The sequence below is a fragment of the Poecile atricapillus genome, chromosome 26, assembly GCF_030490865.1.
Source record: "Poecile atricapillus isolate bPoeAtr1 chromosome 26, bPoeAtr1.hap1, whole genome shotgun sequence".
In the NCBI taxonomy this organism is placed as follows: domain Eukaryota; kingdom Metazoa; phylum Chordata; class Aves; order Passeriformes; family Paridae; genus Poecile; species Poecile atricapillus.
The window spans coordinates 143,308-160,643 of record NC_081274.1 but is presented as its reverse complement, the minus strand read 5'-3'; the positions used below and the strand labels follow the sequence as shown (position 1 = coordinate 160,643).

The following is a 17,336-nucleotide window of genomic DNA, read 5'->3' as shown; positions in this document are numbered from 1 at the left end:
AAGGACGGCTGGAAAATGCCAGCCCTGTTTAAGGGAACGCCGGTCCCCGGCCCTGGCTCGGGGATTTCCATCCCGGATAAAGCCGGGAGCGGAGCCATCCGTCTTTTTCCAGACGCGGATTTCGGGCAGGACGGGCAGAAACAGCCCCGGGGCTGAGCAGCGGCTGGAAATAACCGGAGGGATCCACTCGACGGGCCAGGACGGCCCAGAATTCCCGAGATTTTAGGAGAAAGCAGCTGGAAGAAGGAAGCCGAGCTCCGGAGAGTTCCGCAGGGTTTATTGCCGGGGGAGGATGCCGTGGTCACCCCCGGGGGACAGCAGGGATGGGCAGGGAGGGGAGGACGAGGGGCTGAGCAGGGAATGCCCGGGGCTCCAGCGGGGAATGCCCGGGGCTCCAGCGGGGAATGCCCGGGGCTCCAGCGGGGAATGCCCGGGGCTCCAGCGGGGAATGCCCGGGGCTCCAGCGGGGAATGCCCGGGGCTGAGCAGGGAATGCCCGGGGCTCCAGCGGGGAATGCCCGGGGCTCCAGCGGGGAATGCCCGGGGCTCCAGCGGGGAATGCCCGGGGCTGAGAAGGGAATGCCCGGGGCTGAGCAGGGAATGCCCGGGGCTCCAGCGGGGAATGCCCGGGGCTCCAGCGGGGAATGCCCGGGGCTCCAGCGGGGAATGCCCGGGGCTCCAGCGGGGAATGCCCGGGGCTGAGCAGGGAATGCCCGGGGCTCCAGCGGGGAATGCCCGGGGCTCCAGCGGGGAATGCCCGGGGCTCCAGCAGGGAATGCCCGGGGCTCCAGCGGGGAATGCCCGGGGCTCCAGCAGGGAATGCCCGGGGCTCCAGCGGGGAATGCCCGGGGCTCCATCAGGGAATGCCCGGGGCTCCAGCGGGGAATGCCCGGGGCTCCAGCGGGGAATGCCCGGGGCTCCAGCGGGGAATGCCCGGGGCTCCAGCAGGGAATGCCCGGGGCTGAGCAGGGAATGCCCGGGGCTGAGCAGGGAATGCCCGGGGCTGAGCAGGGAATGCCCGGGGCTCCAGCGGGGAATGCCCGGGGCTCCAGCGGGGAATGCCCGGGGCTGAGCAGGGAATGCCCGGGGCTGAGCAGGGAATGCCCGGGGCTCCAGCGGGGAATGCCCGGGGCTCCAGCGGGGAATGCCCGGGGCTCCAGCGGGGAATGCCCGGGGCTCCAGCGGGGAATGCCCGGGGCTCCAGCGGGGAATGCCCGGGGCTCCAGCGGGGAATGCCCGGGGCTCCAGCGGGGAATGCCCGGGGCTCCAGCGGGGATCCGGGAAGGGGAGGATGGCAGGAATCCACCCGGAGCGGCCCCGATCCCAGGCGGGCTCGGCTCAGCCCTCGGCGGATCCCGGCTCTGGGGATCCCTCCAGATCTCCTCACCGGGATCCTCGGGCTGCGAGCGGAGCTCTGCCCTTCCCGTCCCCCTCCGGCCCCTCCAGCCGCCTGCTCCATCCTCCGGGCAGAATTCCCTGAATTCGGGGCTGGCTGGATGAGGGAGAGGGAGTCCAGCTCCCCCAGGATCCAGGACATTTCATCCCAGCTCAGGAACCCCCGGCATCACTGCTCGATGGAGACGGCGCCCAGCTCCAGCCAGAACCAGGGCCGGACGCGCTCCCCGCCGAAGGCGGCGGCCGGGAAGGCGAAGAGCGGCGTGGGGCTGGCGCTGTCGCCGTCGAAGAAAGCCACGAGCCCCCGCTCGTAGTCCAGGGCCACGCGGAGGCGGCGGGGGAGGCGCGGCAGAGCCCTCGGGGGGCTGCTGAGGGCCCGGCCCTGCCCGCCCCAGCGCTGCACGGCCCACACGCCCGCCGCGGGGCTGAAGGCCGCGGGCTCCCCGCGGGACACCGACTCCCGGCTCACCCCCACGGCGCAGAACGGGCCCTCGGACACGCTCACCGTCCAGGTGTGGCGGCCCGAGGTGAAGCCGGGGCTGCCGAGCGCGCACGGAGCCGCCGTGAAGCGCTCGGGGCCCGCAGGGGGCTCGGGGCCGCCGTAGGCCCAGCGCGCCCCGAGCCCGTCCGGGGACAGCAGCAGCCGAGGGTGGGAGGTGAGCGGGTCCAGGGTGACCCGGGCTGGGGAAAGCGGGGGGAAATCGGGGGAAAACCGGGGGGAAATGGGGGAAAATCGGGGGGAAATGGGGGGGAAAATCGGGGGGAAATGGGGGGAAAATCGGGGGGAAATGGGGGAATGAAATGGGGAAAACCGGGGGGAAATGGGGGAATGAAATGGGGAAAACCGGGGGGAAATGGGGGGAAAATCGGGGGGAAATGGGGGAAAAATCGGGGGGAAATGGGGGAATGAAATGGGGGAAAACCGAGGGGAAATGGGGGGGAAAATGGGGGGAAAATGGGGGAATGAAATGGGGGAAAACCGGGGGGAAATGGGGGAATGAAATGGGGGAAAACCGGGGGGAAATGGGGGGGAAAATGGGGGAAATGGAATGGGGGAAATGGAATGGGGGAAAGGGGGGAAAACCGGGGAGAAAACCGGGGGGAAATGTGGGGGAAAATGGGGGGAAAATGGGGGAATGAAATGGGGGAAAACCGGGGAGAAAACCGGGGGGAAATGTGGGGGGAAATGGGGGGAAAATGGGGGAAATGGAATGGGGGAAAATCGAGGGAAAATCGGGGTGGAAATCGGGGGGAAATGAGGGAAAAAAGGGGGAAATGGAATGGGGGAAAATCGGGGGGAAATGGGGGAAATGGAATGGGGGAAATGGAATGGGGGAAATGGGGGGGAATGGGAGGAAAAATGGAGAAAATGGGGGGGAAATGGAATGGGGGGAACGGAATGGGGGAAATGGGGGGAACGGAATGGGGAAAATCGGGGGAAATGGAATGGGGAAAATCGGGGGAAATGGAATGGGGGAAATGGGGGAAATGGAATGGGGAAAATCGGGGGGAAATGGGGGAAATGGAATGGGGGAAAATCGAGGGAAAATCGGGGTGGAAATCGGGGGGAAATGAGGGAAAAAAGGGGGGAGTGGAATGGGGGAAAATGGTGGGAATGGAATGGGGAAAATCGGGGGAAATGGAATGGGGAAAATCGGGGGAAATGGAATGGGGGAAATGGGGGAAATGGAATGGGGGAAAATCGGGGGGAAATGGGGGAAATGGAATGGGGGAAATGGGGGGGAATGGGAGGAAAAATGGAGAAAATGGGGGGGAAATGGAATGGGGGGAACGGAATGGGGGAAATGGGGGTGAAAATGGGAGAAAAAAGGAGGAAAAATGACAGGAAAAAGGAGGGGAAGGAGGAGGAAAGGGGAAAATGGGGGAAAAGGGGGACAGAAGAAGGTGAAACCAGGCAAAAGTCCCGAGCTGTGCCCCCTCCATCCGTCTCTCCCACAAGGACTCACCCACTTGTTCTTCCTCTTTCCCTAAAAGCAGAGAATTCAGGGAGGAATCCTCGGAGCAGGAGGTTGGGAAGGGAGGGAGGGAGGGGAGAACACTCACGGTGCTCCTCCAGACACCGCCCTGCCAGGAAAACACAGCATAACCGGGATGGGAGGTGGTGAAACAGAATTGGAAACGTAAAATGGAATAAAAAAAACCCGATAAAATCAAAAATTAAAAAATAAAGTAAAAAAAAAACCAAAAAACCAACAAAATAGAAAAGTAAAGAAAATAGAATAAAACAGAATCAAACCAGCCCCGGGACACTCACAGATCCGTATTCGGGATTCCTCTGGAAGGAGAAAATGAACTGCAATTAATGAAGCAATTAAAGATAAAAATGGTTGCTTGTACAGGTAAATTACTCAGCCAAGGAAACAGAATTCCCCCCGCAGCCCCAGGACTCACCGAGCTCCGCGTTCAGTTCCGCTGGAAAGGGAGGAAAAGGAGAATTTCCATGAGGGGCTGCGGGGATCCAGCAGGAATTCCCACTTTGGGAGGAACTGGACACTCACCCATCTGCCTGTCCCGTTGTTCTGTGGAAAATGGGACAAAATCCAGGCAAATGTCACAGGAGCAGCGTTTAAAATCTTACCACAAGCCAGAGAAAAATGGAATATTTTATATATATATTTTTTTTTTTAATTTTTTTTATTTTTATATTTAATTTATAATTATAAATAATATAATTTAAATTTATAATGTGCTTGAATAGAGGGTATGTTTAAAAGTATAGTGGAGTAAAACATAGTACTTATTATTTAAATCTTTAATGTGTGTGAATAGAGGGTATGTTTAAATGTATAGTGGAGTAAAACATGGTAATTATTATTTAAATCTTTAATGTGTGTGAATAGAGGGTATGTTTAAATGTATAGTGGAGTAAAACATGGTAAATATTATTTAAATTTATAATGTGTGTGAATAGGGGGTATGTTTAAATGTATAGTGGAGTAAAACATGGTAATTATTATTTAAATCTGTAATGTGCTTGAATAGAGGGTATATTTAAATGTATAGTGGAGTAAAATACAGAAAATATACCAATATCTAAATTAAAAATTAGAAAACGTGAATGTGAATTAACCACAGTATTTTAATAAAATAGATAATTAAAAAAATGAGAGATTTTATATTTATAAACTACAAAAAATACACCTGTTAGAAGACAATAAATGTGTTGCAGTTTGTAATTAATAATATTATTCTGTGTCTGCTGTGATCCATTTTTCCTGAATTTCCCTCACCCAGCGCCTCCGACAGCTCCACTGCGAGGGGAAAAACCCAAAACTCCTCAGTTTCGTGGGGCTCATGACCAGAATGAACCGAAATTCCCCAGCTGGTGGAATTTCAGGGAGGGAGAGGGGGGAAAACGCACCGATCCTGGCGTCTCGAGCTCCTGAGATGGGGAAGAAAAGCAGGAAAATTCAAATTATCACAGAAGAATCCCCTCTGCTGCATCCCTTATCCCAGGGGGGAATCCCAGCAGCAGAGTCAGAAGCAAAACCTCTGTTTCAAATGAAAAATCTCGGATTTCAAATAAAAAGCTTTCCTGTTTAATCCAAATCCCTAATTTTTAGTAGGAATCCTGAATTATAAATGAAAACTCTGAATTTTAAATAAAAACCCCAATTATTAACTGAACAATCCTGAATTATAAATGAAAACTCTGAATTTTAAATAAAAACCCCAAATATTAACTGAACAATCCTGAATTATAAATGAGAACTCTGAATTTTAAATCCAAACCCCAAATATTAACTGAACAATCCTGAATTATAAATGAAAACTCTGAATTTTAAATAAAAACCCCAATTATTAACTGAACAATCCTGAATTTTAGATCAAAAGCCCTGATTTATATTTTTAATGTGGGATTTGGCCAACTTTGGGAATTCTGGACTCACCCAGCGCTGCCCTGAGCTCCTCTGGGGAACCAAAGAGAAATTGGGTTATTTGGGGATATTTTTCCTTCAGCTCCACCCCAGAAATGGGAACTGAACCCACCGAGGTTTTTGTCAACTTCCCCTGGAAACAGGGAAGAAAAAAACAAAGGTAAAATAATTTAGAATAATTTAAAATAATTTAAAATAATTTAAAATAATTTAAAATAATTTAAAATAATATAATATAAAATTATCAGATGGGTTTTGGGATATGATGCTAGTTGTTGCTGTTATTATTATTGTCCCTAAGATTAGTTTCTGGCCATGAAAAAACTTGGAAAATGGTCAAAAATGTGGTTTTTTAAAGGGTTAAAATGGAAAAGCCAATAATTTCTTACCAGGTTCTTCCATTATTTTGCCTGGAAAGAGACAAAAACCAGGAATTTCCATTGGGATCTGATGATTCCCCAGATTTCCCTCCTCCCCTCCTCAAACACCCAAACTCCTCCATTTAAAAATAAAACCTTAAAACTGTGGAGAAAGGGGCAAAGCGGCTTCCTGCTGGAAAATCCAGGGATTTGGGGATTTTCTCTAGGGAGTTTTGCAAAAAATCGTTTTTTCCCAGAGATTTCTTGGGGGAAACATCCCAAGCTCAGCAGGAAAATGGGGGGAAAAAGCAGGGATTTGGTGCTGGAAAAGGGAAACACTCACCGGGTTCTCCTGCTTCCTTCTCCTCTTCTTCCTCTTGTTTTAACTCTTCCTCTTCTTGTTTTATCTTGTCCCCTTCTTCCTCTTCTTTTTCCTCATCCTCTTCTTCCTCTTCTTTTTCCTTGTCCTCTTCTTCTTCTTCTTCTTCTTCCTCTTCTTTTTCCTCTTCTTCTTCTTCTTCTTCCTCTTCTTTCTCTTTTTCCTTATCCTCTATTTCCTCTTCCTCCTCTTCCTCCTCTTCCTCCTCTTCCTCCTCCTCAGGTTCTTCCTCCATCTCCTCGGGGATTTCCTCTGCAAGGAATTCCAAGGTTTGGGATTTAAATCCACAGAAACCCCAATTTTCCTCCCCTGTTCCCGTTCCTGGAGTTGAAACCCCGAAATTCCAAGGTTTGGGATTTAAATCCGCTGAAATCCCAATTTTCCTCCCCTGAAACCCCGGAATTCCAAGGTTTGGGATTTAAATCCACAGAAATCCCAATTTTCCTCCCCTGTCCCCATTTTTGGGGGGGCTCCAGGACCCTCCCCAGAGCCTCGTTAAGTTTTAATGATTTGATTTTTTAATTTGCTCCAATCCCACAAATCCAATTATTAAAAAAAACCCAAAAAAATCCTTTTTGAAAACAACAAAAGCCACTCACCGAGCTCCTCCCTCAGTTTTCCTAAAAAAGAGGAAAATAAAATGATTTTGGATCCATGTTTTCACTTCCCAAGGATCCAAAATCCCCTGAGCCAGGCAAAGATCTCAATTCCCATTCTTTTAAACATAATTTAATTAACTTTGGGATTTTTTTGGGCACAACTTTGAGCCAAAGTGGCAGCGGTGGGATCCTGAATTCCCAATTCCCCAGGGATTGCTCCCAAAATCCAACAGCACTTACTGATAACAGAGTCCTGTTCTCCTGAAAATCAACAAAAAAAAAGGATTAAAAATGGGATAAAACCCTGATTTCCTGAAATTCTACAGTCAGGAAAATTAAAAAAAAAAAAAAGTGGTTATGTCCACCTAACTCCAAATATTTTTATTTATAAATTCAGTTTAAAAATCAAAAAATATTATTTTATTTATTAAATATCTGCATTTATTTTTTAAGATTTGTGAGGGGGGAAAACTCCAAATCTGGGTAAATTTTGTGTTTATAAATGGTGAATTGTGCCTCAGAAATGATTTTGGGGCCCAAAAATGGGGTCTGAGACCCTAAAAAGGTTAATTACCAGTTAAATCAGACACATTTTGGGGAGAAAATTCCCCTTTTCCAAAACTTACGTGCTGCCGATTCCTTCTCCTCTGCACACAGAAATGGAAATTATTGCCACATTATCACCACGTTATTAATTATTATTGCCCATTATTTCCCATTATTGCCCGATTATTTACAGTTTTTCCCATTCCCATTTTCCCCCCAGGATTCCCCTCCCTCCTCCAGGAATTTTGCTGATATTTTCCCCCAAATTCCCCTTTAATTATAATTTCTCTGCACCTAAATTAATTGGCACTCACCCAGCAGCTGCTTCAGGTGCTCTGGGGGAAGCAGAGAGAAATTAATTAAAAGTAATAACACCGAATTTATTGATACAATTCGATGTTTAGTCACTGTTTTAGTCACTGCAAATTTATAAATATGAATTGGTTCTGTTGTTAGAGAATATAAATAATACAAAATATTAAAAAAAAAATATATTAAAGTATAAATATATTAAATATAAATATAAATGTAAATATAAATATAAATATAAATACAAGTATAAACACAAGTATAAATACAAACATAAATACAAATATATAAATACAAATATATAAATACAAATATAAATACAAATGTAAATACAAATCTCTGACTTACTGATCTCAGCTTCATTTTCACCTAAAGGAATAAAATGATCATAATAAATAATGATTTTAAAACACCTAAAATTGAAATAGTTCTAAAAAAAAAAAAAATCACAAAAATTCGAATGGAATTAAAATTAACTATTGGAAAATAAATAACCATAAGTAATGGCTAAAGAAATAACCAATAAATGTTTTTCCTTCTGCTTCCTTCATCCCTAGAAATCCCTGGAGCTGCTCCCGAGTACTCACGGATCCGAGTGTCCCGGGCCTCTAAAAAACAAAATTATAAATATCACACATTCACATAAACAACATATTATAAATATCCCTATATTTATAATTATTCCTGAATATTAACAGCGACATTTATATTTATATCTTAAGGATCTCTTGAATTAATATAAATATAAATATAAATCCGTACTTATTTCAGGTTCTGTGCCTGCACCTCTAAACCCAATGAAAATCCACATTTCCCCCAGATTTTCCTGGAAAACGCCCCAAAAAAGGAGGGAAAATTCCTCACCCAGCTCGGCCTCGTGTTCCTCTGGGAGGGAGAGAAGAGGGAGAGACGGGAATTTCCCAGTTCAGAGTGGGGTGGAATCGTCACCGAGTTATTTTGTCATTGTTAAAAATGATTAAAAATGATTTCAGCCCGGAAAGGAAAAATCCAGGCACTTACGGAGCCTTTTATTGCAGACCTCTGGGGACAGGAACAGAGGAAATTAATAATAATAATAATAATAATAATAATAATAATAGTAATAATAATAATAATAATAATAATAATAATAATAATAATAATAATAATAATAATAATAATATAACAATAATAATTTATTAATAATTAATTAATAATTAATTAATAATTAATAATAAAGAATAATTCTTTAATTATAATAATTTAATTATTAATAATTAAAATTATTAATATTATTTATTATTAATATTATTATTAATTATTAATAATTAATAATTATTAATTATTAATCAATTATAATAATTAATATTATTTATTATTAATTATTATTAATATTAATATTATTAAATTATTAATAATATTTTAATTATTATAGTTATTAATTATTAATAATTAATAATTAATAACAATAATTTATTAATAATTAAAACAATATATTATTATTATTATTATTATTATTATTATTATTATTATTATTATTATTATTATTATTATTATTATTATTATTATTATTATTATTATTATTATAACAGTCCCCAGTGCCAGTTTTTTACCCAATTTCCACACAAAATGAAGATTAACGGGACCAACTCACCCACGTCAGCTGTGAGTTCCCCTGAAAAACGGGGGAAAAAAGGGAATTTTGAGACCAAGTTTTGCTTTTTCTCTCAGCCCCAGGGAATTGGGGGAATTGGGGATTCCCTCCCCGGAATTTTTGGGGTTCAAACCACCCCAAACTCACCGATTTTCGTGTGTCGCTCCCCTGGGAAAGAGGGAGAGTGGGGTTTGGGGTCATTTCGGATCAATTAACGAGCGATTAATTAGCGAGGGGCAGGGGCAGGGCGGGACTCACCGAGCTCCACCGTGAAGATCCCTGGAATCACCAAATTCCGTTAATTCCCCCCAAAATGGGGCTCCTGGCTCTTCCCAGGGCCTTTCCTCCTCTTCCTTTTCCCTTCTTTCCCCCCAAATTCAGGCTCAGCCCCCCCAGCCCTGAATCCTGGTGGATTTCCCCCAAAAAATCCATGGAATTGAGGGATTTCCCCCCAAAATCTGTGGAATTGAGGGATTTCCCCCCAAAATCTGTGGAACTGAGGGATTTCCCCAAAAATCTGTGGAACTGAGGGATTTCCCAAAAAAAATCCATGGAATTGAGGGATTTCCCCCCAAAATCTGTGGAATTGAGGGATTTCCCCCAAAATCTGTGGATTTGAAGGATTTTCCCCTGAATTCTGTGGAACTGAGGGATTTCCCCCCAAAATCTGTGGAACTGGGGGATTTTGCCCCAAATTCTCTGGAATTGAGGGATTTCCCCCCAAAATCTGTGGAACTGAGGGATTTCCCCCTAAAATCTGTGGAACTGAGGGATTTCCCCCTAAAATCTGTGGAACTGAGGGATTTTCCCCCAAAATCTGTGGATTTGAGGGATTTTCCCCTGAATTCTGTGGAATTGAGGGATTTCCCCCCAAATTCTCTGGAATTGAGGGATTTCCCCCCAAATTCTCTGGAATTGAGGGATTTCCCCATAAAATCTGTGGAATTGAGGAATTTCCCCCCAAATTCTCTGGAATTGAGGGATTTCCCCCCAGATTCTCTGGAATTGAGGGATTTTCCCCCAAATTCTCTGGAACTGAGGGATTTCCCCCCAAAATCTGTGGAATTGAGGGATTTCCCCCCAAATTCTCTGGAATTGAGGGATTTCCCCCCAAATTCTCTGGAATTGAGGGATTTCCCCCCAAACTCTCTGGAATTGAGGGATTTCCCCCCAAATTCTCTGGAATTGAGGGATTTCCCCCCAAATTCTCTGGAATTGAGGGATTTCCCCCCAAAATTCCGAGGATCCCAGCGTTCCCCTGGGGCCAGTGGAACTCACGGATGGTGGCGTCGCACTTGGCTGAGGGAAAAGGAATCGAAATTTAAAATCCAGGCAAGAACCAGAATGAAAATAAAATTAAAAACCAATAAAAATCGCTGTTCTGGCTCGTTTCCCCACTTCTCCTCATCGCTCACCGAGCTCTGCTTGGAGCTTCCCTGAAGAGAGAAATAAAGTGAATAAATTCTGATAATGGGATTGAGTCTGACCCTAAATCAGATAAAAAGATCAATACAATCAATTTTAATCATTAACAGAATCGATTTTTACCATAAATATTCACTAAAAATGAAAATATTAATTTTTAAGCGTGGATATAATGGTTTTTAATAATAAATACAATCAAAATGTTATTTCTACAGTGATAATAATAATTATTAAATTGGTATTTGTTACATTCTTATGAAATATTGATTTATTGTTGGTGTTTTGCTATTGTGAAGAGCAATAGCACAATAATAATAAAAAAATAATGAAAAATAATAAAAAAAGTAAAATAAAATAAAATAAAATAAATAAAAATAATAATAAAAAATAAAATAAAATAAAATAAAATAAAATAATAAAAAAATTAATAAAAAATAATAAAAAAGTAAAATAAAATAAAATTAAATAAATAAAAATAAAAATAAATAATAAAATAAAATAAAATAAAATAAAATAAAATAAAATAAAATAAAATAAAATAAAATAAAAATAAAAAAAATAATAATAATAATAAATAGTTTGTTATTAATATTAATGGGTTCTAACTGGGGGGAGCCCCCCCAATCCCAGCAAATTTCCCATCTGGGACCGTGCCAGGGGTGGGACCCCTAAAATTTGGGGATAAAAGAAGAGGGATTGGGGCTGAGCAAGTTGAGGGGAGGAAATTGGGGGAATTGGGGAATTCCTGCACTTACGGAGCCCGGAGTCGCGCTCGGCTGCGGCACAGGGAGGGAAAAGCACCAAAAATCACCATTTTGGGGTCCTGTTTTACCTCCCCACTCCCCCAGCACAAAAACAAAGCCAAAACAGCCCCAAAAAATTCCCTCATTCCAAGTTTTCCTCCCAAGAAAGGAATTTCCAACTTCCTGCCGTTTTTATTTGTCGCTTTATCCCTGAGAAATTGCATTTCCCATTTTGTCTTGGTTTATATTCCCAATTTTCCAGGTCAAAATTCGCCGTTTTCCATTCCTAACCTCCCCAAATCACTGGGTTTTCCATTTCTGGTTTTATTTCTAAAAAGTAATGCTTTTAATTTCATTAAACCTAGCACTAATTAGTGCTATTAACCATAGCACTAATGAATAAAACAGCCAAAACCCCCCCCAGAAATGTTAATTAAAGCTGTCCATACCCAGCAGCGCCGTGAATCTTCCTGTGGGACGAGGGAAAACAGGGATTAATCCAGGAAAAGCCACTGAATTGACCCAAAACCGAAGAGTTTGAGCCCAAAATCATCAAGTGAGGTGGAAAACGAGGACTCACGGATTTCAGCAGCGAGTTTGGCTGCAGAGCAAAAATGAAAATTTTGAGTATTTGGGATTTTTTTCCCCCCACAGGAAATGCACAAATTTGGGGGAAAATGGACTTATTTGCTGTTTTTCCCCAGGATGGGAATGGAGGAGGATCCATCTGCCCCAAAACGAGGGATTTTGCCCCAAAAGCAGCAGGGAAATGGCACTCACTGATCTTCCTCTCGCGTTCCTCTGGGAAGAGGAGGAGGAAAGGGGAAAAAAAGCAGGAAAATGAGAATTATGAGATAATTCCCTCCATTCTGTGACAGTTCCATCGGGCCAGGAATGGAGACATTTCCCCCAGATTTCCTTTAAAACGAGGATTTTGCGTTGAACTAACTGAGTTTGGCGTTGGATTCACCTAAAAAACAGGAAAGAAAATAAAAAACAACCAAAATTCACCCGAAATCCTCAGAAATAATAAACATTAAAAAAATCCTGAAGTGGCTTCTCCAATTTGAGGGAATTTTTATTCCATGGAAGCATCCCCCTCCATGATCCGAAAAATTTGGTTTATCAAGGGAAAAACAGCCCTAAAACCACCTAAAACCGCACAAAGTTAATTTTAGTTCTAGTTAGGTCTAATTTTAATTTTTTACAACCATGGTTTGCATGATTAAGGCCTGGATTTTCATTTCAAGCCCACAATTCCCATTTTTAACACAAACTGGGGGGGGAAAAGTTTCCATTTGAAGACCCAAACTGTTCATTTGAGGGAGGAATTGATCATTCAAAAAGCCAGATCTTTCATTTTAAGGCCAAATCCTTCATTTTGATCCATTAAAATCCTTACCCAGGTCCGAGGTCAGTTTGCCTGAAACCAAAAAAAAAGAAAATTCACATTATTTGGAGCTTTTCCAGGTCTGGATCCACCGATGGGAACAGGGAAAAGGGGCCCCAAAATCCCAAAATTCTTCAGGTTGGTGCAACCCCAAAACCTCCCAGGGATCCCAAAATCAATGAAAAACCCAAGAAAAGGGAAAAGGCACTCACTGATCCTCCTGTCCCGCTCCTCTGGGAAGGGGAGGGAGAAAAAAGGGAAAGGAAATCAGGAAAAGGGGAAAAAAAGGGGGGAAAAGGGGAAATTAAGGGGGGAAATAAGTGGGGAACAAGGGGGAAATAAAGGTGGAATTAAGGGGGGGAAAAAAGGTGGAATTAAGGGGGAAAAAAAGGTGGAATTAAGAGGGGAAAAGGTGGAATTAAGGGGGGAAAAGGTGGAATTAAGGGGGGAAAAGGTGGAATTAAGGGGGGAAAAGGTGGAATTAAGGGGGGAAAAGGTGGAATTAAGGGGGGAAAAAGGTGGAATTAAGGGGGGAAATAAAGGTGGAATTAAGGGGGGGGAAAAAAAGGTGGAATTAAGGGGGGAAAAGGTGGAATTAAGGGGGGAAAAGATGGAATTAAGGGGGGAAAAAAAGGTGGAATTAAGGGGGGAAAAGGTGGAATTAAGGGGGGAAAAGGTGGAATTAAGGGGGGAAAAAGGTGGAATTAAGGGGGGGAAAAGGTGGAATTAAGGGGGGAAAAAGGTGGAATTAAGGGGGGAAAAAGGTGGAATTAAGGGGGGAAAAGGTGGAATTAAGGGGGGAAAAAGGTGGAATTAAGGGGGGGAAAAGGTGGAATTAAGGGGGAAAAAGGTGGAATTAAGGGGGGAAAAAGAGTGGAATTAAGGAGAAAGAGGAGGAAAAGAAGGAAAAGGGGGGGAAAAGGAGAAAATGGGTAAAAAACCAGGGAAAAGGGAAAATCTGAGGACTCACCGAGCGTGGCTGTCAGGTGCTCTGGGAGAGGCAGGGAGGGAAGAGGAGAGTAAACCTGGGATTCCCCAGGGATTTCCTGGGAATTCAACCCCTCCTGACCCTTGGCTGAGGGAAAAACGGGGCCAGGGGGCTGGGGAAGGGAATTCTGGGGTGAAATGTTGGGATTTGGGGCAAAACAGAGGGGCCTGGAGCAGGATTCTGACTCGGTGGATCAGGAACTCCGGCTTCGTCCCAGCCCCAGTTCCCCCAGGCTCAGGCATTTTTAATGGTAATTATTGTTAAAAAATAATATTTCTCCTGTTCTTTTAATTTTTATTTATTTTTTTTTAATTAGGCCAAGGAACAGGAATAAAAAAATCCCCAAAATTTGGTTAAAACATGAAGGGATTTGGGAGAATCCAGGTTGGGACTCACCAATCTCAGCTGCCAGTTCCCCTGAAACAGAGAAATTTGGGATTGGGAATTGCCCCACTGGATGGAGACAAAATCCAACACTCCCCAAATGCTGCAGTTCCAGCCCAAAAATTAAAGGAGAAGGGGAGGAAAAATGGCTTTAATTTCCTTCTCCTCACTCCAGGTAATTATTTTATTCCCAGTATTAGAAAATAATTAAGGAATGATCTGTCCTGGCTGGATTTATTCCGTTTGTCCCATATTTATTGATCCTATTTATCACCTTTCCAATGAGTTTGGGGGTTTTTAGGACTTTCCTCTTCTATTATTTAGATTTTTAGTAACAATACTTCTCTTCTTTAGGAGAATTTGCATGTTAGTGACAACAATTTTTCCATGATTTAGGAATTTGGAACTCACCATTCTCCGTGTCACATTCCTCTGAAAAGAAGGAGAGAAAGAAATTGGAGATTGGAGTGGAAATGGATAGATTTGGGTATAAATTGATATGTTTGATATAAATTTGATATCTGGGGATAATTTCTTGCTCCGGGGGCCCATTCCTGCTCTCAAATCCAACATCTGGGAACTATTTTTACCTTCAGTGGAGCAAAACCACCCCAAATAACCCCAAAAAAACTCCACTTACCCAGGTCAGTGTCACTTTCTTCAGGAGAAAACAAAAAATTAAATGAAATGTATAGAAAAACAGAAAATTGTTTGTCTCCATCAGTGGCTGCTGCTGGGTCGGGGTGAAGGACTCACCAAATTCCTCCGGTAATTTCCCTTAAAACCCAACAAAATTCCATCAAAACCTCTGGAATAGAGGCTTTGCCAGGACAAGGTGGGGGAAGAAACAATTCCACTCACGGATTTGTGCATCCCATTCATCTGGAAAAGAGCAAAAAAGGCTTGAAAGCTGGGTTTGACAATTTCCAAAGCCCTTCCCAACTGGAATAATTCCATCATTCCAGGAATTCACCCCCCCAGTGGCTCCTCCTGGGGATTTCAGTTTGTTTTTATTTATTTTCACCCTCAGAATTGTCTTTCAAAAGCATCAATTTGGGTTTCTCCCCCTGGATTTGATGATCTCAGAGGTCTTGTGACCAAATTGATCCCCTAATTCCAGAACTGGGCTGGATCCAGGTTGGTTGAACACGGCCTGGGACATTCCAGGGGGGGAAGGAGGACAATCACTCACCCAGAGCTGCATTTTTCCCTGGAAAAGAGGGAAAAAAGGGACAAACCAGGTCAGTTTGGGGCATTCCCAGATGAGAAACTCGGGGAATTAAAGCCCAGTTAAACTAAATATGAATATTCTGGGATGAGCCCAACTTAGGGAAGGCCAAGAACATCAAAAGAGGGAATTGGGGTGTGGAAATCTGGGGAAAATCCACCCAGAAGTGAGGAGAGGGGGATTGGGGCACACCCAAGGCCGGGATTTTGGGGCCAAGGGAGCTGGAATTTGGCACCTGATCCTCAAACAAAAATCCCTTTCCACCCACCCGGCTCCATCACGGCGCTGCTCCCAGCCAGGATCGGCTCCGGCTGCTCCGCCAGCCTGGGGGAAGAAAGGGAAGAATTGGCTCATGGATGTGTTTTCCTGGAAAATGTGGGAATTTTGGGAATATTCCAGCCTGGGGCAGTGACACCAAGGGAGTTTTCCCAGCTCTCCATCATTTCCCAGCTTTCAGGCTGGGAATTTTCCCTTCCTGGGGAGGTTTTGGGATGAGGGGTGACAAACCCACCGCTCCTGCCCAGTCCTAAAGCTCAGTTTAACCAAAATTAGGGATTTGTTGGAGGAAGGGATGCGGATTTCAGGTCCTTATGGTGATCCTGGCAAGGGCAGAAATTCCACGGGGGATTTTCCTTTCCCAAACTGCTCCCACTGGATGGGAAAATCATGAAAATGCCATTTTCGTGCCCATTTTTGTGTTCACAATCCCCAGACTTCCAGTGGAGCTGAATTCCCAGGAAGGGAAATCAGGGAACGCCGCTCCATCAATACAAACAGAGAAATGCCAGGATAAAAACAGAGATTTGGGGAGAAGAGACACGGAGTGAGGGCACCAACTCCTCCCCCGTGGAATTATCAATCAATTAACAACATTAACATTTAATAATGAATTAGGGACTCCCCAGGATCCGTTCTTTTAACGCCTCCCCTGTTTTTCGGGATCCTCGGGCAGTAAAACACGGACACTGAACAGAATGTCGGGAGGCGCCCAAGGCCCTTCATTGCCGGGGTCAGATCGCGTTCCAAAGGCTCCTCCAGGATTCCCATTCCCGGGATCAGCCATCCCACAACCCGCCTTCCCCAGAGCCCCCGGCCGGGGCCGGCACTCGCCAGGCTCGCCTCACCCTCCTCACCCTCACCCTCCTCACCCTCACTCTCCTGACCCTCCTCACCCTCACCCTCACCCTCCTCACCCTCACTCCTCTCCTCACCCTCCTCACCCTCACCGGCTTCACCTCACCCTCACCGGGCTCGCCTCACCCTCCTCACCCTCACCCTCCTCACCCTCACCGGCTTCACCTCACCGGCTTCACCTCACCCTCCTCACCCTCACTCTCCTCACCCTCCTCAGCCTCACCGGGCTCCCCTCAGCCTCACCGGGCTCCCCTCAGCCTCACCGGCTTCACCTCACCCTCCTCACCCTCCTCACCCTCACTCTCCTCACCCTCCTCACCCTCACCGGGCTCGCCTCAGCCTCACCTCACCCTCACCGGGCTCACCTCACCCTCACCTCACCCTCCTCACCCTCACCGGGCTCACCTCACCCTCACCGGGCTCACCTCAGCCTCACTCACCCTCACCTCACCCTCACCGGCTTCACCTCACCCTCACTCACCCTCACCTCACCCTCCTCACCCTCCTCACCCTCACCACCCTCACTCACCCTCCCCTGCCGCCGCCTCTGGGCCGGGATCGGGGCCCCGGAGCCTGCGGAGGAGCCGCAACAGCTGAGCTGGAACCGATCCCGACCCTAAATTTAGCGGGGGAGGAGGATCCCGAAATGGCCGAGGAGGGAATGGGATCCCCGGGCAGGGGCAAGCGCAGGGGTCAGCCCGGGCCACAGCGGGATCGGGAGCCTCGGGGGAACAGCGCGATGCACTGCGGGGATGTTGAGATGCTTTGGAGGGGATGTTGGGATGTGCTTGTGCGGGGTATTGGGATCCTCTGGGGAGATGTGAGGATCCATTTGTGGGGGAATCTGGGTCCTCCCCAGATCTCCCCTGTCCGTACAACACCCTGGGCGCCGCCATGCCGGCCCTGCCGGCCGCCATCCTGCCGTA

At 45.6% G+C, this 17,336-nt stretch overlaps 1 protein-coding gene across 9 annotated transcripts; it reads right to left on the bottom strand.

The window, feature by feature from the left end:
- On the bottom strand, nucleotides 1-17,248 carry LOC131588477 (golgin subfamily A member 6-like protein 25). 9 transcript variants are annotated; one of them, XM_058857360.1, is made up of 41 exons: nucleotides 16,940-17,248; nucleotides 15,545-15,600; nucleotides 15,241-15,258; nucleotides 14,910-14,930; nucleotides 14,805-14,825; nucleotides 14,689-14,706; nucleotides 14,460-14,480; nucleotides 14,061-14,081; nucleotides 13,647-13,667; nucleotides 12,889-12,909; nucleotides 12,689-12,709; nucleotides 12,236-12,256; nucleotides 12,067-12,087; nucleotides 11,867-11,887; nucleotides 11,736-11,756; nucleotides 11,299-11,319; nucleotides 10,534-10,554; nucleotides 10,397-10,417; nucleotides 9,377-9,397; nucleotides 9,266-9,286; nucleotides 9,119-9,139; nucleotides 8,506-8,526; nucleotides 8,350-8,370; nucleotides 8,073-8,093; nucleotides 7,834-7,854; nucleotides 7,491-7,511; nucleotides 7,257-7,277; nucleotides 6,871-6,891; nucleotides 6,631-6,651; nucleotides 5,996-6,283; nucleotides 5,683-5,703; nucleotides 5,406-5,426; nucleotides 5,306-5,326; nucleotides 4,777-4,797; nucleotides 4,646-4,666; nucleotides 3,914-3,934; nucleotides 3,807-3,827; nucleotides 3,670-3,690; nucleotides 3,459-3,479; nucleotides 3,362-3,382; nucleotides 1-2,075 (listed from the first exon to the last, which is right to left on the bottom strand). In XM_058857360.1, the coding sequence occupies exons 2-41, from the start codon at nucleotides 15,552-15,554 to the stop codon at nucleotides 1,564-1,566; spliced, it is 1,581 nt and encodes a 526-aa protein (XP_058713343.1). In that variant the 5' UTR covers nucleotides 15,555-15,600; nucleotides 16,940-17,248; the 3' UTR covers nucleotides 1-1,563. The 9 variants fall into 9 exon arrangements, with proteins under 9 accessions (XP_058713343.1, XP_058713336.1, XP_058713337.1 ...); XM_058857353.1 differs by having other exon boundaries at nucleotides 5,306-5,426; XM_058857354.1 differs by having other exon boundaries at nucleotides 3,362-3,479.
- Nucleotides 17,249-17,336: the final 88 nt, after the last annotated feature.

Coding starts and splice junctions, on each gene's coding strand:
- LOC131588477 (XM_058857353.1), bottom strand. Junction 10,555..11,298: donor CGAGCGCGACTCCGGGCTCC/GTAAGTGCAGGA, acceptor TTCTCTCTTCAG/GGAAGCTCCAAGCAGAGCTC. Junction 6,652..6,870: donor AGAACAGGACTCTGTTATCA/GTAAGTGCTGTT, acceptor CCTCTTTTTTAG/GAAAACTGAGGGAGGAGCTC.